The sequence below is a fragment of the Protopterus annectens genome, chromosome 6.part0 (genome assembly GCF_019279795.1).
Source record: "Protopterus annectens isolate FY-2018-M chromosome 6.part0, PAN1.0, whole genome shotgun sequence".
Taxonomy (NCBI): domain Eukaryota; kingdom Metazoa; phylum Chordata; order Ceratodontiformes; family Protopteridae; genus Protopterus; species Protopterus annectens.
In genome coordinates, this window is record NC_056737.1 from 681,593,119 (window position 1) to 681,618,777 (window position 25,659).

The following is a 25,659-nucleotide window of genomic DNA, read 5'->3' on the forward strand; positions in this document are numbered from 1 at the left end:
GTTGTGAGTAGGTTTGCGGCTGGAAGGTTTACTAGCAATCCGGAGGGACTCGGGAGGTCTAGCAACTTCAGATGTCTGAATTAAGGTAGTCTGTCTGGTTCTGGTCTCATGACGAAAAGAAGTGGCATCAAAAGCCGGTGCCTGCAAAGCGGCTCGGGACCCATCTGAGGCTGCGACAGTCGGAGGGGTCTGAAGACGAAATAGCAGCCTGTGGCATGGAGGACTCCGTAAAGGTCTCGGCAGAGGCTTGCGGCTGAAAATCTGTGGACCGCAGGGGCTGCGAAAGCACCTCACTGACTACCACTGCACTGACGACCAATTTCCCAGGTGTGTTGTCAGTAGATTTAACCCTAGGCCTGTCGCGGTCATGGTCTTTGCGCTTCCTAGGTATATCTCGAGTCGGGAGACCAGAAGACGCAATACCGACGAACTTAGGCCAGACTCCGAAATGCTTATACAAAATATCTTAGCTCTACGGCGTATGGTAGGCGGGTTAAAGGAAGAACAGAGATCACAGTTAGGGACATCGTGCTCAAGGCACAAACAAGTTAAACAATAGGAATGGAAATCACGGTGCGGAATCTGTTTACCACAGGCAAGACAGTTATTAACTTTATCTGACATTCGTTAAAGCAAGAAAAGGAGGATCCCAACGGGGTACTTATCTGAAGGCATCTTCAACTTGGTAGTCGGAAAGTGAAACAAAGGTAAAACGGCCAACCGGCACTAGTGCGAATTGCATCTGCTTCAGGCTACGCGGCAAGAAAGACTGAGGAAATGGCGTTGGCTGCTTCCCTTTATACCTGATGTACTGACATCAGTTTTACAACCGGCGGCAGAGGACGTCATAGACTCTGGTATTCGAGCCACCTGAGGGCTACCGGGAGATGGATAACCCATATGTGAGGACTGCAACAGTGAAACACGAAGAACATCTATGGGACCTACAAGTACTGACCTATCACTTCTGACAGGAAACTGGCAATGACTTGCCTGCGGTGTAGACCTCAAACTACACATTGGAAAGTCTGAAGAAACTGATTCAGTTGAATGGTATTCACATTTTCACATTAACACTCATTTACTGTAGAGATTAACTAAGGCTTGAAAGATCTCTGGGAAGGTTGTTCACACAGTTTTTTTGTAGCAATATATTGCAATGAGACAGCCATATTGACTTGGTTTTTCTTAAGCAATAAAAGCTGCCAAGTTGCTTGAACTCCTTTTAAAGCAGACTGATGCTATCTTACACAGCAGAACTTGTCCAATAAAGCAGAATTTGCCCAAGACTGGTACACTTTGGAAAAACAAAAGGTTAGATACTCACCGTAATGTTACATATGTGTTGCCCATTTTCATTCTTCCTCAACTGATGGGTTCAGATCAGACTCTGCTGTTTCTACCAGATCGGATCCTAGAACTCGCAAGCTCTTCTCTACCTATAACACCCCGCCAACAACCTGACATACCTCACATCGAGTCTGCTGCCCCTAGATAATATAGGGACAACTTACTACAGAAGTTGACAAAGACAGAAAGAAAAAAGAAAGCTGAAGCTCAAGCAAGGAACATTGGTTCCTGTACAACTCTTGTATCTTTCTAGAAGCAAAGAAAGGGGCAGGAAGTTGGGGAAGAATGAAAATGGCAACACAGATGAAATGCTATGGTGAGTACATAACTATCTGATGTCCTTTTCATTCATTCAACAGATGGGATAGATAGAGTATCCAGCTACTGGAACCTTGGGAGGCCCTCATGGAAGGATATTCCAGAGTACTGCAGTGCTAAATGCTACTCTGGTCCTGGAGATCAAAGCCAATTTGTAATGAGCAATAAAGGTGCAAGAATTGGCACAAGTTGCAACTGCACAAATCTCATCTAAGGAATCCCTTGACCAAAGCTGAAGAAACTGCCACAGTCCTCTTGGACTGAGCCTTGGGCAACGATTAAAAAAAAAAAAAGGTGTTTTCTTTTTACTGCAATAAAAAAAGGAAATACATTCAACCAACTAGCCAGTGAAACTTTTGATACTGGTTTGCCCAATGTGTTAGGAGAGAGATAAACAGCTGGTCAGCTTTCCTGAAATCTTTGGTTCTGTGAAGATGAAAATAAAAGTTGCCTATGCATACTCAAAAGGTAAAGCACATACTCTTCTCTATTTGACAGGTTACGAAAGAAAACTAGTAGATTTATGACCTGGTTTATGTTGGGCTCAGAAGCTACTTTAAGCAAGAAAGAGGGATTTATTCACAGATACCGTCTTTGTGAAACGTCAGGTAAGGAGGCTTAGAAGATAGAGCATGAAGTTTGGATACTCATCTCTCCAATGAGATAACGACAAGAAAAATGTTTTTTCTGAGATAAAAATTTTAATTCTGCCTTGGCTGAGGGGTCAAAGGGAGCTTGTGTCAAGGCCTGAAAACACGACTGTTAAATCCCAAGGAGGAGAAGGGCTTTTTAACAGAAGTCTAGGTAAAAAGGCTCCCTTAAGAAAGGCATTACATAGTTTAGAAGAAGTTAAGGTAGGGCTATTTCCGCCCAGGTGGAGATTTGAAATGGCAGCCAACCGCACTTTAACAGTAGAAAAGCTTACAACTTCACTGAAAATTAAAGCTAAAAACTTAAGGACATCTGGCACGGGTGCTGATAAAGGATCCAGGTCCTTGCTAAGGGTCCAGAAAACAAATTTCTTCCATTTTTTTTTTTTTTTTTAAATAAACCTTCCTAATAGAAGCTTTTTGAGAAGATAAAATATGATGAACTGGAGAGGACAGCCTGGACTGTCTAGCAATCAACGGAACTGGAGAAGCCATGTGGTCAGCATGAGGCCTGTAAAGTCCAAATGATTCATATCTGTTGGGTCAGACAGGAGGTATGAAGTGGGATCCAGCATCTATGGCGGCTGCAGAAGGGGAGGCCAGAGGAAGGTGAACCAGATCTGGGGAGGCCAGAATGGTGCAATGAAGACAACTGCACTACTCACCTGAAATGCTTTCTGTAGAAACTTGGTTGATAGGTAAAGGCGGGTAAGTATAAAGACCTAAGGGCCACTTGTGGACTAGAGCATCTCTCAGCAACTCCTCCCTCATCTTGGGGAGGATCAGGGCAAAGAAACTGCTGCATCTGTGGTGGAGGAGAGAGGCAAATAGGTTGCAAGCCTGGTCCTACTGATGAAAAATTCTCTGCCACTGACATTGAGAGACCACTCGTGAGGTATCACGATGGACCTACATGGCTGGTCCCACTGATGAAAAATCCTCTGCCACTGACATTGAGAGACCACTCGTGCGGTATCACAATGGACCTACTTAGTTTACCACAATCACGTTAGATTTCCCCAGAATGTACACTGCTATGAGAAAGCAACCGAAAGAGATCACCCACTGCCACACACTCATCACTTCGCAGCAAAGTGAATCAGATCTGGTTCCTCCCTGTTTGTTGATGTACCAGAACAATGATATTGTTTGTATGAATAGCCATTGTCCCAGATGGGAGAATACCTTGAAAGGTCTGCAGTGCTAGGACTGCTCATCTCCAAGACACTGATATTCATCTTTGCCTCTTTGGGGGACCACATACTTTGGACCGTCCTTCCCAAGTAGTGCCCCCCCCCCCCCAACCGGGAAGCATCCATGGTCACTGTAGCTGTGGGCATGGGAGAACAAACTGACAGCCTTTGCAGGGCTGGTTTGAATGAATCCACCAAAGATATTTTCTGCATGTTTGAGTAATCTTGACTGGATTGGATAACAGGTGTTGAAGAACAGACCACTAGTAAAAAAAGTGTCCACTGAAAAATTTGCATATAAAACCTGTCCAGAGGAATGAGGGTGATAGCTGCTGCCATTGATCCCAGGGCTTGCAAAATTAATCAGACCAGAAGAACTCTGAATCACTGACTTAGGACCGCAGTGTCTGTATTCGAGTACAGGAAAGAGAATATTAGACTGTGTCAGAGGAGCACCTTTGAACTCCATCATCTGTGTAGGTGTGAGCTGAGATTTGTTGTAACGGACAGTGATTCACAGATTAACACAACTGTTGGAGAAAGAAGTCCTTTGCCTGCAGAAGTCTAGGCAGTTAGGAGCTAGTCATCTAGATAAGTTAACACTTGGAATACCAGTAGTTGCAAACTATCACTGTGATGCATTTGAACACCCTGGGGACTGTGGTGAGACCAAAGGGCAGTGCTCTGAAGTAGTAATGACTGGCTCCCAAATGGAAGTGCAGGCATCTCCTGAAGTGCCTATTTACTTTGACGCAAGGGTACGCATCTTGAAGATCTATCACGCATATCCAATCATACTTTTGCAGCAGAGGCAAAATGGACAGAACCACGACCATCTGAAACTTCAAATGCTGTATGAACTGGTTTATTTTGTTGAGATCCAGAGCTGGTCTCAAATCCCCTGTCTATTTTTGGCAATAAGAAGAATCTTAAGTTCCAGAGCCTCTCTGGTCTGTAAAGACCTCTTGGATAACTTTTTTGCAGCAGCTTTTTTATTTCAAGAGATGCTACTTCCCTCTGAGTAGAACATCAGGGATTTTTCTTCATACTGGTGGGAGGGGTTAGAGAAAATGTTACAGTATAACCTCTGGACATGATTCTCTGCACCCAGGAATCTGCTGTAATAGACAGCCAAGGCTTTCCACTGCAGAGACAAACATCCCCAGACTGCCTCCACAGGGGAGAGTCAGCCTTCTTTCAGGCGCGTTAATGGCACTTATTCAAGAAGAAATCCATGAAGCCCTGGTTCTGCGGACCACCTCTGCTGCAAGAACTGCATCTTCGGAGTTCCCCCCCTCTTCCCCTGGGAGAACCATCTCGTGAATCTTGAAAAGGACAACCACATTTTCCACCTCCTCGCTGACTCCTACAGGAAGGAGTTTGAGGGGTTGAAAAACACACATGCCTGGCAGACAGGATTCTTCCCTTATTCACATCTGAAGAGCGCCTCTAAACTTGAGGTCGAATGGGGAAGATCCATCAAAAGGCATTCTGATGGATGAAGATTTAAAGAGCTCCATAAAGTCACATAACTGCATCCAGGCAGGTCTCTGATGGCTATGCCTGAACCTAGTGCCTGTGAGGTACCTTCCACTGCATGGAAGATCAACCTCACAGATGCATTTGAAATAAAATCTCCTCAAAACTGGCTACTCGCTATCCTTGGCCGACATGTACCCAGAAAGCAATCTGGCAAGGTCTTTGGTCAGATCTCTTCGTAACCTTGTAAAATGTGCCAGATAAATTTACCAACCTGAGGACAAAGGTCTTTGAAGCACATACATGCTTCCCAAATCTGTCCAAAGCCCTGGACTCTGACAGGGGGATGGGTAGAAGAACTCTATTCTGCCAGTTCCTTGTTAGTGGCTGCAGCCGCAACCATGGCACTGACTGGGACTCCCTTGCTCCAGTGTGTGCAGTCCTTAGGGGGAGCCAAGATTTTGTCTGGTCTTTAAGGTTTTGGCTCTCCAGCTCCTTCCACACTTGGCAAGAAACTAGGTCAACGAGCTCACTGGCTGGGTGGGCTAACCCAAGACGTAGATGGGCCAGAACTAAAACACTCCAGGAACAATTCCTACTGGGAGTGGGTGTTGAGGACCAACCACCTTTTTGTTTCTGGAACTCCAGCATGTCTCCAAAGGAGAAGTCTTCAGGTGGTGATCTGGAGGACCACGTCACCTCATCAAATCAGTGTCCTCCATGAGAGATTCCTGGTGGATCATCAAAATCAGTGTCCTCCATGAGATACTCCTGGTGGATAATCTAAGTATTTCCTCTTACACATTCTCTTCCAAGAGACTTAGTGAGATGCTCTGGGGAAGTACTGAAATAGAAAACTATGTTCTGGTGGACCGGCAAATGACTAGTTTGGGCTGGCTGCTTCAGTGGAAAGGATAGACAAGACTCAGAGCAAAGAATTGGATAAGGCAGGGTTGTCTTATCTGGGAGGGTGGGGGATGTTTCTTCTCTAGACAAGGAGAAAGCCCTCTTCACATCCTCAAAGGCAGAATGCCTGGGGGACACAGAAGTCGACGGCACAGGAGCTGGGATGTTTCGACCCATCGGCTCTTACAATCCTACCAGTACTCCATCCGTGGAGGGAATCAGACCAGAGCTATCCACTGCTGAAGCCCTGAGGGAAAGTGACCACTCTGAAATCTCAGAGTCCACTCTAAATCCTGGACCACTTGTGGAAGCTTCAACTCTGAGTCTCTTCCAGATCCGAAAGGTTTGGAGAGGGTCAGCTCAGGGGAACCACTGGAATCTAAAAGAAAAGTTGTGTAAAATCTTACCATAACCATAGATGTCCTTCTCTTCTATGTTGCAGTATTCTTTACATATGGGAAGTCCTCCGCCCAAGTGATCAGACATCTGGCCAGCATATAACAGCTTTTAGCTACTCCAAGGAGCAATAAAATGCCATACAAAAAAAGAAATAAAATGGGGGGGGGGGGGAGAACACCAACATAGAAGAGAAGGACATCTATGGTTATGGCAAGATTTTACACAATTATTTTATGTCCTTCTATCCAATATTGCAGTATTCTTTACATATGGGATTATGCCAATGCTTAGAAAGAACCCTGGGAGGAGGAAGGAGCAGAGCAGCTTTGAACAGAAGAGCTTTCCACAAAGCCTTGGAGAATGTCTCTAACAAACCCTGCTCTAGATCTAGAAATGGTGTCCAACTTGTAATGCTTGATGAAAGTATGCACAGAACACCATGTAGCAGTCTCTAAAATAGAGCTAGTATCCAGGCCTTTAAAGAATGTACCTGAGGAAGTCACAGACCTAGTGGAGTGAGCCTTAAGAGCAGAAAGAGTCTTACCATGGAAATCATAAAACAGAAATGCCTTAGAAATCAAAGAAGAATCTGTTTACACACAAGCAAATCCAGAGCCCTGGGATGGAAAGAAACAAATAGCAGATCTGACTTCCTGATAGCATTAGTCTTACCCAAATAAAATCTGAGTTGTCTATGGACATCTATGGTGTGTAAGATTCCTTTCACTAGAGGACTGTGGAAAAAGGAAGAAAGTGGGCAATTCAATAGATTAAGAAAACTCAACCACATTGGGCATAAAAGGGGGACTGGTATGCAGAGAGACCCCATCCTCAAAGAAAACCAGGAAAGGTGGAAAAGCCATCAAAGCTCGAATTTCACAAACTATCCTAACAGAGGCTAAAGCCAACAAGACGACAGTTTTCCAAGTACAAAACTTTAAAGAAGCTAGGACTGCAGATTCAAAAGGGGCCACAGTAAGCTACTCTAAAACAGAATTCAAATCCCAGGGAGGTGGAGTTGGTGTCTTGGGAGGTTTAATATAGGTTCAAAGGTTGGTACTGGGCTATCTGCCAGAAGGCATATATTAGCCCAGCCACATTGTGAGGTATTCACCGCCCCTTTGGTAGTTCCCTAGACCCTTGTACTAGCAGCTAGTACCCTTGGCCCCTATCTAGTAGTGCTGTTGGTGTGATCCCCGGTGTGAACTTTCTATTACCCATCCACTCATCAAGGTTCCTCTTGAAAAGTGACAGTGAGGGGCTCTGTCTTATGTAGATCGGGACCCTGTTCCATAGTAAGGGAAGTCTCTGCGAAGGGAATCTATCCCTCCAGCATGTTCTATTCATTGTTGTGTTGAGGTTTATATCCCTAAAGCGTGTAGCTTGAGTAGATTTGGTTTTGCTAAGATGGAGCATGTTCAACAATTCTGGGTTGGACATGGCTCTGTACGTTAGAGATCGCGATCGCCTCTGAGAAAGCGGTATGCAACAGAGAACAGTCTTAGCTTTTTCAATCGTGCTGCATAGGGCAATTGTTTGAGGCCAGTAATCCTCTTGGTTAGGTACCTCTGTGGTCTCTCCAGCTGCTGGAGATGTCTAGCCAGATACATTCCAAATTGGTGCATTGTACTCAATAATGGGTCTGATGAGGGAAGAGTAGAGGGGCACCATTACATCCTTAGATCTTGATGTGAACCCTTTCGTGATCAGATGGGTCACATAGAAGGATTTTCTAACCACTTTGGCAACATGGTTATCAAAGGAAAGCCGACTATCTAGATCCCTTATTTCTTCTTCAGATTTCAGGGGATTACTTCCTATGTTGCAGTTTGCGGGTACTCTATTTTTTCCAAAGGAGATTACTATGCATTTTTTTTGCATTTAGCTTGAGACCATGGCTTTGACACCATGCATCAGTCTCATTTAGGCCCTTCTGGAGGATCTCCATGTCGGCCGGAGACTCTATTATAGCACCCAGTTTGCAGTCATCTGCAAACTTAGTCAGCCACAGCCCTTCCGTGCTTGCCTGTACTTCTGAGAAGTATGCGCCAAACAAGAGGGGCCCCAGGACAGAGCCCTGAGGCACACCACTCGTTACTGATCTTGATTCGGACATAGATCCCGCTACTCTTACTTTATGGGATCAGTCTGAGAGCCAGTTTGCAATCCATCCTGTGACGTAAGGGTTTATGCCCAGGCTGGTGAGCTTATCAATAATACCTGAATGGGGAATGGTGTCAAATGCTTTAGCAAGGTCAAAGTAAGCAGTGTGTACCTCCTTTCCCTTTTCTATAGCCTGAGTAACTGTCTCAAAGAAATCCACCAGGTTCAGGAGGCATGACCTGCCCTTGAAGCCGAACTGTGTGAGGTCCAGCGACTGGAGGTTCCCAATCTCTCCAATTATGAGTTCCAGAATGATTCGCTCCATAGCCTTACAGATCAGACTGGTCAGGCTTATTGGTCGGTAGTTCCCAGGGTCAGTTGTGGCCCCACCCTTGTGTATATGAAGGACGCCCGTTTTACTTCCAATCTAGAAGCCAAATGTGGAGATAACGGCAGACAAGCAGAAATAGCTGACAAGTCAACTTCACTGACGAATAAGCCAAACCACTATTAAGTAACTCAGACAAGAAAGAAACACTGGGGACATCCAAGGAAAGTGGCTCCAGACTTCTTGAAAGACACCAGAATGAAAACTTCTTCCATTTGGATAATTAAGATTTTCTAGTACTGGGCTTCCTGGCCTCCTGCAGAACCCTAAGCACATCCTGTAAAAAAAAAAAAAAAAAAAAAAAAAAGTGGCTGAAAGGAATCAAAAGTTGATCACCCACAGGGTCAGTTATAAGGCTGGCAGGTGTGGATGAAGCGGAGATCCCTTGTCTTGTGTAAGCAGGTCCACTCTGAGGTAACTTGTGATGACTGCCCTTTGCTAAATGCAGAAGAGGGAACCAATGCGGTCTTGACCAAAAGGGAATCACCAGTAAGATTTTTGGTTTTGAATGAGAGGAAAGGGGTGAATATATAAAGAAATGTCCCCTTCCAAGAAATAGATAGGGCATCCACCTTCCAAGTCAGAGGATGTGGGAGTCTGGCACAAAAGAGAAGCTGTGTTCAGAGGGGAGGCAAATAGATCCTGAAGAGGCATACCCCACCAGTGAACCAACTCCAGAAACGCATCCCTGTGAAGCATCCATTTGTGGGGTTGGGTCATGGACCTGCTTAATGTGTCTGCCACAGTATTTTGTGCAGATCGGATATACACCACCTGAAGAGTCACTTTGTAATGAACTGCCAAATCCCATGCCAGGAGAGCTAACCTGCAAAGAAGGTAAGACTTCGTCCCCCCTGCTTGTTGACATACCAGAGAACTGTGGTATTGTCCGTAAACACTTTGAGATGACCTGGTTGAAAGAGAAGATAAAAGGCCTGCAGAGCTAGAATAAGAGCCCTTATTTCCTTGATGTTGCTATGCTATTTCCTTCTAGAAAGAGACCAAAGGCCCTGTACCTTCTTTGAAGCAAATGTCACCCCCCCCCCCCACCCTGTGTCTGATGCATCCATGAACTGTTAAGTTGGCTGGGGCAGATAAAGAGGAAGTCTTGGATTCAGAGCAAGTTGCTGAATCCAACAAAGAGGCTCAATTTTTAGGCATGTGAGAAGAGGGATCCCAAACTCCAGAGGGTGAGCATGCTGTGCCCAAAGTGATTTTAGGTACCACAGAAATTTCCTCATGTGGAGCTTTGCAAGAGGCAGCACACGTATTGTGGATGCCATTAAACCTAGACTCCTCAGAAACTCCTTGGCTGTAATGCAGGAGAGAGAGAGAGGCAGGAAGTTTTCAAAGGAGGAAATGAGGGACTGAATCTTATCTGTTGGAAGAAAAATCATCATAAGGTCTGTTTTGAACCTGCAGCCTAGAAAACTCATCTTGAGAAGGGGACAGGAATATTTATGGTGAACCTTAGACTTTGAATCTGCAGTTGGCCATCTTTTTCCTACAGAGTCAGATGTTCTGGCAGAGGAGCCAAAAAAAAAAAGAAGACTGTCCAGGTATGGATATACCTGAAGACCCCTGATCCTTAGAAAAGCAATCACAGGGGCCAAGCATTTTGTGAATAAAAGTCCAAAAGGCACAGCAGAGAACTGAAAGTGCAAAGAAGTCACACAGAAACGTAAACATTTCCTGTAAAGAGGATGGATGGGGATGTGAAGATATGTATCACTGATGTCGACAGAGGCCATGTAAGAGTGAGAGGGAATCAGAATAAAGTCTATAAATACAGCATGAAGAAGGATGGTACTATTAGAAATGTGTAAGTGGGAAAGATCTAGAATTGGCCTCAAAGGACCATCTTTTTTGGGGACAAGAGCCATCCTTGAGTAAAAACCCCTACCTCTGATCTATCTATTGGCAACTGCTGAATTGTGCCTTGTGAAAGTAACTCTTTTAGAACCTCTGGAAACAAAATTCAATTTGTTTCTGGGGGGCTGTGGAAACCCCACAAAGGGGGGAGATTCTTCCAAGTCATGAAATAACCCTGTTGGATAATAGAAAAAACCCAAGAATCCTGAGTTATGCTTGTCCAAGTTGGAAAAAAAGAGATATATAAAGAGAACGGTGTAAGACTTGGAAGAGACTGGTAGTCACAGAGTACATGGCCTGGCTGGAAAGGACTGCTGGGAGGAAGGTGCAGAGCTAGTAGTCTTAGACTGCGGAGGTCTCCTAGCAGTCATTTTAGGTCTAGAAGAAGCAGAAGAGGAAGACGGGCTTGCTGGTCTAACAAAGGATCTTTTTGTAAGAAAAGTCCTGTGGAATTTCAGAACAGGAGAAACAAAAAGGTGCTTCAAATCTTGAAGTGCCTTTCCCTTCTCTTGCAAAGCCTTAAACAGGTCGGCAGCTATAGAAACACAAAGACCAGATTCATCAAGAGGTGCATCCAACAATTTTTCTTTAATGTCACCTGACAATGGTTGAAGCCTCAACCAACAGTGCCTTCCAAGTACAAGACCATATGCAGCTTCTCTGGAGGATGCCTCAACAGCATCTTAACTGCACTTAATAGAATCCCTGGCTACTTGAGAAGCTGCTGCTGAGAGATATATTACCTGGTTCTTAATTTCAAAATTTGGAAGCTGAACAAGAGCCTGATAAGGTAGAGCCAATAAATACCTGGACATAAAAGTTTGGTAATTCAATGCTCCGATGGGTAATGTGGAATAAGTATAAACTTTCTTAAAGTCTTTTACTCTCCTTATCAAAGGGAAGCAATTTACAGGAAAGGGACAACCTAAAAGACCTGTCTGAAGCAATGGAAACAACTGCTGGATCAGCTGAAGGACACTTGTACAAGAACTTGCAGTCATCAGGCACCTTGTAGAACTTGTTTGGCCTCATTGGAGCAGAAGCCTGAGAGTAAGGGCCTTAGAAGAGGAAGTGTAAGCGTCCATGAAAGCTAGTAAAACAGGAGGCACAGCGGAATGGGAAGGAGCTTCCATTTGTATAAGGTCGTAATACATTTTTTTGTTCTTCAGAATTCTGTGAGCAGTCCCATTTGAAAAATTCCCTTATTTTATTACCTCTCTTCCAATAAAATCTTTTCTACTGAGAAATCCCACCCCTCACAAGACTCCTCCTCTGGAAAGGCATAAGCTAAAGGGGAAGTAATCTGTGTAAAGTCTGCTAAGAAATTGTCAGAGGAGGAAGAATAACTATCGTTATCACCATAGTCATTATCATACCTGTTCCCGAATGCTTTGAACAGTTGAGGATGTGAAAGGAAGAACAGAAACAGCAAAGTAAGGCATCAAAGCCTTAATCAGCTCCTGAGAGAAAGTACTCAGTCAAACTGAGAAGAAGTGGCTTGAGAGTGTCTGGTTTTCTGCATTTTCTTCACATGCACTTCTGCATGACGAGATTAAGGAAGAACCAGACGAAGGCCTAACGTCTGCGACAGACTCTGGAATCTGTTCCCTAACCGAAGTGGGAGGTATATCCCTAGTTCATCCAAAATGGATGTCTGCACTGCCTCTGAGGACATGCCTAGGTTGGATTCCTTAATGGCTTCTGGTGAGGTACCCACTGAGGAACTGGACCCAAACTCCAAATGTAACACTGGGTCTTCACTAACCTCAAGGGATACATTGGTGGAAAGAGGCACAGCTGAAGAGGATTCAGGCCTAGGCTTGCTAACCTTCCTCGTCAAAATCAGCTCAGCCAAAGCACCCCCAGAACCGTCCATAACACCCTTAGCCAGATGTTTTAAGTTACTGATTCTATAAAGAAAGATTCAGAGCCAAAAGTCAGCTACATAAGGTTTTAGGGAAAAAGGCCTGACAAATGGAAGAACAGTGGTCGTGATTGGGGCCTAAAAGAAAAGACAAAAATCATGGCTGTCTATGTGGAATCAGCCTTCAACACCTACACTTGCTCTTCCTGGATAACACAAACTAAATAGAAAAGGCAGTAGTAAAGAAATAAATCCCAATGGGACACGTATGTGTAAGTTGGCAGCAACCAAAGGAATCGGGCAACAAGCAGACTGACATAAGAATCCTGCATTCCAAATGACAGCAGAAAAGTTCTGAGGAATGTACATGCCGACGTCCTTTTATGGCCAATGTTGTCAGCACATACGTGCAATGTCCCATGTAACTTGCAGTAGCCAAAAGTTGTTGTATGCTGTCCAGATGTCAGGGTTGATTGGGCAGAGGACTTCCCATATATAAAAGAACATTGCAACACTGAATAGACTTAGACAGTCCAAGTCCGAGGACACCCCCAGAGATGTCAAAGCCAAGGGTTCCAAAAACAGTGGGGGTTGGACTGCAGTAGAAGATCCCAACAGGGAAGTGGACAAGGGGCAGCTCATGGATCCAGTGGGAGCTGGAGCCAGGAGAACACCCATCTGAATCTGCACTCAGAGAAACTTAATCATCCTATCCACATTGGCTTCAGAAAGGCGTCTGGAAGATCTGAGAGATGATGTGGTGGATGAAGGTCTGGTGTGTCTTCATGGAGATTCCTCCAGGAAAGAAGGGAGATGCAACAAACCTGGATCCAACAGAAGTGCAGGGGTACGGACTCAAAAAGAAAAAGGGTCTGATCTCAGAGAGTTGGAACCGACTTATCTACTTTTGAAGGGGGCTCTGATGAAGGAGTCGACATGAAGAATAGTCAGGAGACCTCTTATGGGACTCCTTTTCCTTGGACATTGACTTACTCAGACTTTTTGGTAGGGGGATTGAGCTCCAGCAACTCAGGAAGTAGTGGAAGAAGACAACCTCTTAAAACAAAACTTGTTTCTCTGATTGTTCCATCTGCTCCGATTTAAATTCCAGAGCTTTAACCAATCTGCGTGTAAATGAGCAGGGCCAAGGCAGTACATTCATTCCCTGTGAGCATCTGAGTTGGGATGATTATGCCCATAGGTAATGCACTTTTTGAAGCCTTGTCAACCATGACATACCACAAGCAACAATATGATGATCAGAAGAAAAAAATACTTGAGCTTTAAGGGTAGAAAGTTTTTTTTTTGCAAAAAAACAAGAAAAACTACCAAGAATGGCAGAAAGAAATACTCAAAACAAGTAATAAGGGGGGGATACCAACAATGGTACTTTGAGAGGGTACCGAAAACGAAGGCAGAACTAAAGCTAACCCATGACAAAGAGGCTATACAAACTCCACAAATGCTCAAGAGCAAAGGTATCTGCATCTGAAGCGGATGGCAGCAAGCAGGATCTCAGCTATGTCAGGGCATTATGGGTAAAGGGTGGAGCTAGAGAGTTCTTAGATGCGAGGACATGGAAGCAGCAGCAGAGTCAGATCTGAACCCATCAGTTGAGGAATGAATGAAAGGGGCAGCATCAGATAACAGTTTAGTGCTACAGGTAGAGCAGATCCTAATTTGCAAACAGATTGCTGCCCAATGGAAATAATGGGTCTATATCAGAATCGCAAATGTTCACAATGTCGAATCTGACATTGTCAACACAAACAGTGAAACCACAAAACAATGAAGAGGTAAACGGAAATCTCCATAAGGGAGATTTCCGTTTACTTCAATGTAGTGCGGTCTCGGAGTTGGAATATTTAAGTAGTGGGGTGGGGGTGCAGCCCCCCACATGGGGGTGCAGGAGAGCTTGCCCCCTGCTTAAAGCAAGTAGGTCTATTTTTTGACTTTTTGTAATATTTTTATTAGGTGTTCGATGTTAATGGACTTTGACAATATGGTGTCAACCATATCTTATTCAAAGTTCAGTAACTTTGAGAATCTAATGTAGACCCAGATAATAAATGAAGCTTTACATCTAACACCATAAACGTCATAGAATACAACAGCAAAGCAAAAATGTATTCATTTCACCTAAAACACAGCCTTGACTGAAGGCTACACCTAGCAGCTACCTAAGCAAGGACACAAATGACTCCTTAGACAGATGCATAATGCAATGACAAGGTGATCAACATATTAGATGCCTTCAGGTTTGCCTGCACATAGACTCTCTCATCCTTAATTAGTAGCTTTAAGCTCTTACCTGACCACTTTCACAAAAGTGAAACACAGTCATTAAAAACACAACAATGGAGTCTTAGGGTCATAATATGAGTCATCAAAACTTCTGAAAAAAGGAACTCCTAAAAATCTTTTATGGAGTGGGTTAGTTTATCATTATTTTACCACACAAATTACAGAAGACATCCCAGCACAGAAAAATGTGTCCAAGAAAAGATATGTACTACCTCCATTCAGCTTTAAAGGCCTAAAATAAATAAGCTATGCACTCACCATAATGTTCCATTTGAGTAGTTGGACTTCATTTGTCACCAACCTGTGGGATGTCGAATCCAGACCAGATCCGAGACGGCAGCTTCAGGAGAATCTGATCCGAGCTCCAAGCTCCTCCCCTTACCCATAATACCCCTCCATCTACTTCCTTCCCTCAGATCGAATTTGCTATACCACACACATGAACCTGATCCAATAACCCTCACTAACAACGAGAAACAGGAAAGCCACAAAGGCGCTCCCTCCCGCCTGCCAATTCAAAACAAACATAATGAGAAGGTCAGGGGGGAAGGAGGGAGGGACAGTTTATGACAAATGAAGTCCAACTACTCAGATGAAACGTTATGGTGAAGTACATAACTTCTTTATCTGAAGTAGGTGACTTCATTTGATCATCAACCTGTGGGAAAGAGTCCCCAGCTACCAAAACCTTGGGTGGCTCTCAAGGAAGGATATTTCGGAGCACCGCGGAGCCAGAGGATGCTCTCCCCCTAGATGCCATGTCCAATTTATAATGAGAAGTGAAGGTGTGAGATGAGGACAAAGTAGCCGCCAAACAGATATCATCCAAAGACGCACTTGACCAAAAAGCAGCTGACGTAGCAATGGACCTGGTAGAATGGGCATTTATCCTACCCGGAAGAGACATACCTTTGTCTTTCTTAGCCTGAAGGATGCAAAGGGAAATCCATCTGGCAACGACTACCTTAGAAACTGGTTTGCCCAGAAAAGATGTAGCAAAAGACACAAACAACTGATCAGACTTGTGAAAGGCTTTAGTCCTGTGTAAGTAGAAATGTAGCTGTCTGTGTACATCTAGTAAGTGTAATTTATATTCACCCCTGTTCTGAAAATTTGGAAAGAAAACAGGTAAATTGATATTTGTTTCAGAGGCACTTTAGGCAGAAAAGAGGGATTAGTACAAAGTGAAACCCCGTCTTTATGGAAAAACATACATGGAGGATTGACAGATAATGGAGTTCTGACATTCTCCTAGCTGAAGTAATAGCCACTGGAAAAGCTGTCTTCCACGGCTTGTAAAACTAGGATAAGGTCCCAAGGAGGGGTAGGATCTTTAATCGGGGGTCTTAAAAGAAAATTAAATTTAATAAAGGTTTTGCAAAGTCTGGAGAAAGCTAAAGAAGCCATGTTCTCACCTACATGGAAATGGCAACCAGTTGAACTTTTACTATAGATGAGCTGGCACCATGTTAGAAAATGTATGGCAAGAACTCAAGGACCACTGGAAGAGGAGCTGTGAAAGGATCCAAATCCCTTTGAGAAGCCCAGAGAGAGAAACGATTCCATTTGCTACAATATAGTTTTCGGTAGACGATTTATGAGCTGCCACCAGAATAGTCTTGACCGGGGAAGACAGACAGGAAGTCCTAGCAATCAAGAGAACTGGAGCAGCCAAGCAGTGAGCTCCAGACTGCCCAGGTCTGGATGAAGGACCCTCAAGGGGTGCAAAATAAGATCTGGTATTGGAAACAAGATCCATGGAGGAACTATCAGAGAAGACCAAAGGAAGGGAAACCAGACTTGGCAAGGCCAGAATGGGGCAATGAGGAGGACTTTGCTCCCCAACCAGCGAGCCCTCTGAAGAAATTTTGTCATAAGAGGTAAAGGGGGATAAGCATAAAGAAGACCAGGAGGCCAAGCATGGACCAGAGCGGCCCTGGGGGATTACCCCTGTGGGGGGATCAGAGTGAAGAACTCACTGCACTTCGCGTATGAAGGAGATGTGAGGAGATGGCATCAAGGCCGACCCCACTCGAGGAAGATCTGCTCCGCTACAGAAGGATTCCGAGCCCACTCTTAAGGCATCAGGATAGTTCTGCTCAGTTTGTCCGCCAGTATGTTGGACCAACCCGGAATGTGCGTGGCTACCAGAAAACGGTTGGTAGAGATCGTCCATACCCACACACTCATGGCCTCGCGACAAAGGGGATAAGATCTGGTTCCTTCCTGGTTGTTGATGTGCCAGACCACTGACATGTCTGTCTGAAATGCAATAGTTCCCAGAGGAAGAAAGACATGAAGGGCCTGCAATGCTAACAAGACCACCCTCATCTCTAAAACATTGATATGCAACTTGGTCTCGAACATCGATATGCAACTTGGTCTCGATCAGGGACCACATGCCTTGGACTGTCCTGCCAAGCAACAACCCCCTCCACCCTAGTTGGGAGGCGTCTGTGATCACCGTGGCTTGGGGAGGGGCTGCAATAAAAATTAGTCCCTCGATTAGATCCGAGGAGTGTATCCACCAAAGGAGGGACTTCCTGCAAGCGTTGCTTATATGAATAGGATGTGTCAACTGTAGATCTAGTAATGACCATTGAACCACTAGTCTCCACTGTAATACCCGCATATGCAGACAAGCATAGAGGAGAAAAGTAATGGTGGCTACCATGGAACCTAGGGCTTGTAATACCGCCTCAGCTGGAGGAAGATGGGACTGAAGGATCACAGACACATGAAGTTGTAAGTTTTGAACTCTCTCTAAAGTTAGAAAGACTGTGGTTTGTAACGTAACTACTCTCGCTCCTATGTAGTCTAGGACCTGAACTGGGTCTAGAGAAGACATGGATTTGTTGACTGTAATTCCCAGCAAGTCTGACAGTTTCAGGAAATTGTCTCTGGCCTGACAAAGTAGACGCCTGGTGGGAGTGGCAAGGAGCCAATCGTCCAGGTATGGGTAGACCTGTATCCCCTGAACCCTCAGCTGAGCCACTACTAATGCAAAGACCTTGGTGAACACCCTGGAGGCTGTGGTGATACCGAAGGGTAGGGCTTGGAATTGATAGTGATTGGCCCCTAGCCAACAGCGGAAGAACCTGCTGGAGCATCTGTGCATCTTTATATGGTAGTACGCGTCCTGGAGATCTACTGAGCACATTTAGTCTTCTCCTGCAAGTAAAGCATGGACTGTAGAGTGACCATTCGGAACTTCTCTGACAACAGACAGGTTTAGGGTGGAAAGGTCCAGAATAGGCCTTAGGTCCCAGTCTTTTTTGGCACTAAAAATAACCTGGAATAGATGCCTGATCCGGACTGATCTTGGGGGTTGGGCTGGATGACTCATTTCCTTAGCAGCTTTTCTATTTCAAGTGCTGTTACCTCTCTCTGCGCGGGTGGAATGTCCGGGAGGTGTTTTAGGGAATGGGAGGAGGCACAAAGGGGATGGTATAACCTCTGGATATTATTTGAAGCACCCAATGGTCGGATGACACAGACTCCCATGCTGTCAGATGCAAAGGGTGACCCGCGACTGCCTGCAGAGCCAGCGGGCAACCCCTCAGGGCTGCTGTGCGGGCCTGTCCGAGAATGGTTCAAGACCCAAAATTTCTCGCCCCCCCCCCCTTTGCCTCGACACCAGCATCTGTCTTGTCCCCCTCTGCCTCTAGGGGAAGAGGAGTCCTGAGTGTCCCGGGAATACTGAGACTTCCGAAACCACATCTTCTTTTGCCCCTACTGATTCATGGAAAAAGATCTTTGGGGGTTAGAGAAGCATATCCGATGTCAGACATTGTCTTCCCATCCTTTTCACTCTGGGCCAACGCCTTACGAACTGTCTTCCCAAACAAGGAAGAACCATCAATAAGGGGCATTCGCGAAAGACGCCTAAAGGGTTCCATGAACTGTCATAACCTGAGCCAGGCGTGTCGCCTCATGGCAACGCTAAACCCAGCCGACCTTGCCACTCCTTCAGTGGCATGCAAAAGGAGGTGCATGGACGTATTAGAAACCGCTTTGAGAGTAGCCATACACATGGAGAATATGCGTTTATACTCCAGGGGCGACTCAGTGAACTCCTTGACCAGGTCTCGCTGGAGTCGAGTTACGTGGGCCAAATAATTCAGCACCTTATAGAAAAGGTGGCTGAAGCATATGTTCACTTTCCCAGACTACCCATCATTCTGGACTTTTGGTCGGGGGGATGGACCGTAGAAATTTCCTGGGCTAGTTCTTGGTGACAGCCACTACCACCATGGCGTCCACTGGGGATCCCTTGTTCCAACTAGGTGTGTCTAAAGGAGGGCTCAGGATTTTGTTGGGATGGTTGGGGATTGGCTGCACTGTGTCCGGCTCCTTCCATGTCCTGGTGGTAATAAGGTCCACCAAGGGATCTATGTTGGGGGGGGGGGACACCCAGGAGGTAGACGGGGCCCATGCCGAAGGCCTCCAGAAATACCGACTCATCAGAGGAAGGCTTTGGGGGTGGACAAACCCCCCCCCCCGATGGTGCAGGATTTCCATGTTGTCTTCAAAGGAAACATAGTCGGGGGGTGATCTGGGGGAACCTTCCCCTTCCTCCAAATTGGTATCCTCAGTGGAGAGGAGTCCAGGTGCCTCCTTTTGCAGGTTCATTTGCAAGGAACCTCTTCAGCAGGACTATACTGAGATGGCTCAGGAACTACCTGTGGTTCCCTTGAGGGAAACAGTCTGGGGCACATCGAGCATGAGCTGCCCCTGCATGGGCAAAAAGGCTGAAGAAGCATCCAGAGGCAAGGGAGTCGGGGCAGAATCACAGGAGATGGTCAGGGGCCTCGATCCACTGGAGAGAACCCTTTTCACCACATTGAAAGCAGAAATGGAGCGAGCCTCCCGGGAAACAAATAAGGAAGCTGCTCTCCCCGGATTCGATTTGGGGATTGGAGCCGAGCCCGGAGGAGCAGAGATACCAAGGGGAGGGCCCTGACCAGACGCCGCCAAATGACAAAGACCCAACCCCTCAGAGCCAACGCCCAGGCTTCGGCTCTGAGAGCCGCTCAGGTTAGAAATAGTCAGATCTGATGCACTCAAAGTAACGGCCGGAATCAAGGTACTCTGCACCATCGACGCCGACCCCCTGACTCCTGGAACTCTCTGATCCAAAAGTGCTGATAACGGGGGCCAGAGCTGAGAAGGAGATACCAGGGTAAAAAAGGGAAGCGAGCTCCCCCCTCCAGAGGGAGAGGGGGCTAACAAGACTCCCATCTGAATCTGGGTGCGAATAAATCTTCGCATCATTTTATCCATGTCCGCCTCACTTAAAACTTCTAGTGGACATAGACGAGGCCACAGACGACAACCGGGAGGGTCGATGTGTGGAAGCCCTAGAAGACTGTAAGCTCCTCCGGCGAGAATCTGGGCGAGCAGAGGAGAAACTGGCCTGGAAACTACTTGTTTCGGAGGACCCACTGGATCCATCCGGTCCGGGAATCTCTTCCTCCCTGTCTCTCTCGGTCTTTATCTTTGCTTTTCTCTTTCCTAGGCTCCCTGTCCACAGGCCTATGTGCTGGAGGTTGAGTCCCAGCCTGGGAGGGGGAAGAGACAGTGGCTGAAGAGGAAGAAGCGGTCACGGCCATGACCGTAAGAGAAGTGGAGGCAGTCACCTCCATAGCAGGAAGAAGTCCCTTAAGGATCAGTTTCGTCCTGAGATCCTTCAGGGCCCTGGGGTTGAACCACGCACAAATAGGGTAGTCTGTGGAAAGGTGGGCTGCCCCCAAACACACCACACACTGTGTGTCCATCAGCCAGGGACAATGTATGGCTACACTTTGTGCACATTCTGAAGAGCAGTTTAGATTGCTGATCTGCCATGCCAACAAAATAACGACACAAGGCACAAAGCCTTAACCTGCCCAACCACACCACTCACACACACAACTCACTAGCACGAAAGGGGAAGGGAGAGAAGGGCCTACTCTAACTGGTACAGAAAAAAAACTTTTTTTTTTCTTTTGAAGTAAGTGCAACACAAAACAAATGTGAGGTTAAGCAAAGGGAAAGGGAGCATGCCTAAACCAACAGCAACACTAACACCCAAAAATAGCTGGAAAAAAGCACCTACTATGCCTGGAGCTCTGAGACCACGCTGCTTGGCAAAGCCACGGCAAATGAGATCTGAGGGAAGGAAGGAGATGGAGGGGTATTATGGGTAAGGGGAGGAGCTTGGAGCTCAGATCAGATGCTGGTGAAGCTGCATTCTCTGATCCGGTCCAGAGCAGACATACCACAGGATGATGATCAAATGAAGTCAACTACTTCAGATTTAAAGGAGTTACCCAGATTGTTGTGCTATACAGAAACTTAGTCTATGAAGAAAGTACGGCCTAATGCCCGACTTCAGTTTCCATCCATAGCCTCTACATGCACATATTTTTCATTTTCATCACTCTTAGATCAAGCTTAAATAATTCCACGTGTCCATTGATTTTTCTTAATGGAAGCATTACTTCCTCGTTATCACTTCAACAAGTACTGCTTTTGTGAGATCTTTGATGGATACACTTTCTAGTTCTAGCCCCCTACTTAATAGACCTAACAATGGCAGTCAATTTAGTAGTCAATTTAGCAGACTAGCCTAGCAGTCACCGATTATAGGTTCATAGGCTGGTACTAGGCTATCAGCCCTAAGGCCTATACAAGCCTAGCCACAACAATTCCCTGGATATTTCTTCCCACAAGGTTTACTTCCCTGGACCCCTGTCTAGCAGGGTGACTGACATGATTCTGCAGCATTTTTTCCGGCACTTGGAAAACCAGCCACATTACTCACATTTTTAAGGACACACCATCTGCTACAGAAAAATATACTGCCTGCAGTAGCTAGAAATGATCCCCAATATTGTCCTTCAAAAGCATTACAATGTATAGACTTCCATTTTATCTTTAGCATGGCCTTCTCTTGGAATTCACACGTTTGCTGTATTTCTCAAATTTGTTACTAGCATAAAACTGGTTACTATTCAAGGACACAGTTCACTGGTACTTATCAGTCTAACAAAAATTTTTAAGCTCATCCGATACGTTTCTCTTTCAGTAGTGGAATTGCAAAAAGCTCTTTATGACCTGTATTTCTATGCCTGAATTACTTATTGATCCATCTACTGCTCTGCACTTCCAGGCTCCAATGATGGTCCAACAACTTATTCTCCAGAGTTTTAGATATTCTGGCTACTCTCTTCCTCCTTGAGTATATCCCATCCTCAATATTTATGATCTTCTGGGTTACATTTGAAGAGTGTGATATTTCTCAAGAATTTCCTTTTTGTTGTTAAGCAAAGCCTTTGCTTAACACTCTGTATTGTATGAACAGACTTCCATTAAAGGCAAGTGACTAAACCTGTGTTATCAGTGACCACAAATCCATAACTAGGACGTTGGGATCTAAATAAAAACCTGCAATATTTGTGTTCCGTTTGTAGAGCTCATTACCACTACCTATCATCTCACCTCAGTAATAAAGTATACAGCCTTAAATACCTAGAGTTGTAACAGTCACTTTCATGAACATAACTGGACTCATTTTCTTGTATTAGCCACTGAGCTGGTAGTGTCCCTACTCCATTACTAGTTACCTTACTCTACATCCTACTGCCTGTGAAGTGTTTCTAATTTTTGAAAAAAGAGCTACTAAACGAGCTTTTGATCTTTAGAATACTAAATTTAGCTTGACACATTGCCAATATATAGATGCAGTTTTTTAAATTTTTTAGATTGGCATCATCAAGGGAAGAGCTAAAACTGCAAAGAAAACAGTTATTTCATATAATTATAACACAAGTATTAAACCACTGGGCAGTGCAAATATGAAAGTAAACATTTTATTCATTAAAAAAAAAAATCATACTCTAACATGCTAACTAAAATTTCAGATTAGGGGATTGTTGCTGGAACACTGGAACAGTCATGACTCTTAAGAGCTCCCTTTCTGGTTTATGGAGTACCTTGCTTGCATTCTGGTCCTGTCCATCCTTCTAAGCAGATTTTATTGCCAAACTGGTCACAGGTGTAGTGCCCAAAGTAGTCATCTCGAGGATTGCAAAATTTATTGCACATAGAGCCATAGTAGTTTTCATCACATCTTACTCTGGTGCGGTACTTAAACTGGGCTACAGGGCCATTGTACTCATGATCTTTCCAAGAGTCTTCAGGGCTGCTCATGTCAGTGTAAGCTCTTCTTTCAATCAGGTGATCTTCATCTGAAATACAACAGCACAAGTTAACTTACTGAATTTAACTTATTTACCTCTAAACTTGTATTGCATTTTATTTTTCTCCACTTCTCTGTTCATTGGGTAAATAGACTAGTCCTAGGACCCTTTTCTGCCATTACCCAGGTGTACAATGCACAGTTTTTACAACAGAGATCACTGATAAATTGCAAAGTTCTGCTGATTCATTAATTTCCTATAACCAGTTCTCATTATGAAACCAACCATATTCAACGGAAGGAACAACAAGACAGGTCTATAAACAGCTAACCTCTGTTTTTTATCAAGTGCGCAGCATATTTGACTTTGCAGGAAATACTGTAGAAGTACATGGTGCCAAAAAGGAAATCTTAAAAAACTAGGAACAAAATAAATGGGAAGTGGCTTTTGTTTTCCCAAGAAAGAAATACCTTCCACACCCACATTTCAAGGCAACAACATAACCTGACCCAAGGCACGAAGACGCTTTTGTACTGCTACTGCGGTTTCAAATTAAACTGTTATGCTATGAATCTGTATGACACATCACGCAATAGGCATGTTGGTACAGCAGATATGATCTTAAGGATGGAAAAAAAACACACTAATGGTGATAACTTGTTACAGACTCTCTCAATGCATGCTGCTGTACATACACTCAAATATAATCATACAAATGTTTTCGGTGCTCGTGTTCTCCAAGAAATAAGCTATGTAATGGGCGCTTAAGGGGAGTGCACAATGACAGTGGTGTCAAACTGAAATTCAGCTCTATAAACATGACTGGGAATGAACGGAAGATTTCTCATTTACATTTGGAACAAGGTTCTCAAGTGCGTTTAACCCTAATTTACAGAGGGCATGAGCGAGTACTAATTAAACAGATTTTATTCACATGACTTGTCCTTATTTGTACTCACTTCACAATAAACACTGTAGACTATGTGTATGCATGTTCCACAACTGGTACCCAAACTACCCATTCCACAATAAATTTCTACTGCTGGTACAATAAATATTCAACTCTACCAATTTTGTCAAAGCTTCTCCAAAACACCCCATTAGATCACACTTCCTGCAAGTTGCAGGGGTCAGGAGCACATTGCAGGATTCAGCAACAGTACATTTCTTGGTGGACAGTGTTCCATACAATTAAATCTGTGTGCCCCTGCTACGAAAGTTAATTGCAAGTTTTTTTTTACCCAGTTTACTAGTAAAGGAAGTAGTGAAGTTCGATTACCAATACAGAAAACAGAACTCTGGTCTAGCAGTTTTTGCAGTTTAGGCTATGGACGCACCACAGGTTCATAGACAAGTACTGGTCAACCTGCCCTTGTGGTCTATGTTTAGCCTATCCAATTTCCCTTTTTGTGTTCGAAATAACACATTTCATTTGGTTATAGATTGGACTTACCCATCCCATGAATAACTGTGATCATACCATAGATAATTTGATGTGGCCCATGCATGGGATAAAGCATTTAGGAGCTGCCTCTGTCTATTACTAGTACAGGGGGACAGTCTTGGGGTAAAGTTTCTGTTTCCCATCCACAGATCTAAACTGCGCTTGAAAATGGACAGGTACAAACATTGCTTTATGTGAATGTGGGGTCTGCTGCACAGCAATGGTATTCTCTACAACATAAACCTCTCCTTCCAAACCGTTCTACTAATACTGCAGAAGAGGTTTATATTCCTAGACAGAGTATTTCTTATGCCATTTGACTTGCTGATGTGCAGTAAATCCATCTGTAATGGGTCAGAGGATGCCTTGTATGCCAGACACAGGTAATCTCTTAGCAGTCTATAGGATACAGGGTATAATGACAGGGCTTTGGAGTCGGTGCACACAGAACATGTTTAGGCCTTGTATCCTTTTCGTAACGTATTTCTGTGGGCATTGCAGTTGTTGCATATGTCTGAACAGATACATGCCAAAGGGGGCATTATATTCAATGACTGGCCTACTGAGGGCTAACTAAAGGGGGAACAATGACATCCTTAGATCTAGATGCAATCCATTTAACTGTGCAATATGGAAGGACTCTTCTTAAAACAACAGATACATGTTGGTCAAAAGTTAGGTCACTGTCCACATAAGTTCCCAAATTCCGAAAACTGGGGTAACTCTTTGGGGTGATTTGTCAATGGGGTAGTTCTCTGGGGTAGAGGAATTTCCCAAGGATAACATTTTGTCATTTAGGTTCAGACTATGATTTTGATGCCAGTTATTTCAGACAAACCATCCTGCAGGATGGCAAAGTCATTTGGGGATTCAATGACTGCTCCTAGCCTACAGTCATCTACAATTTTAGTAAGACACAGTCCTTCGGCACTAGCTTTTACTGCAGAAAAGTACATGTGATTATCTGCATCCCATTATCAATCCAATGAGTGATACAGGGTATTATTCCCAGTTTTTGTTGCTTTTCAACCATGCCTGATCTGGGAATTCTGTCAAAAGCTTTGGCCAAGTCAAGTTATGCAGTGTGTACCATTTGGCCTTCATCCATTACTTTGGTGACCTTTTCAAAAAATTCCACCAGACTGAGTTAGAATGAACTACCCTTGATGAATGCAAACTGCGATTGTTCGTGTTTGGCGGTTCCTT

At 44.6% G+C, this 25,659-nt stretch overlaps 1 protein-coding gene across 1 annotated transcript in view; it reads right to left on the reverse strand.

Annotated features, from left to right (window-relative positions):
- The window catches only part of JAG2 (jagged canonical Notch ligand 2), a gene marked incomplete in the record, with an annotated part of 565,751 nt that overhangs the window by 244,121 nt on the left and 295,971 nt on the right, over positions 1 to 25,659 (reverse strand). The window contains 1 exon segment of the mRNA XM_044074368.1: positions 22,803 to 23,057. Within this exon segment, the coding sequence (XP_043930303.1) occupies positions 22,803 to 23,057 (255 nt within the window).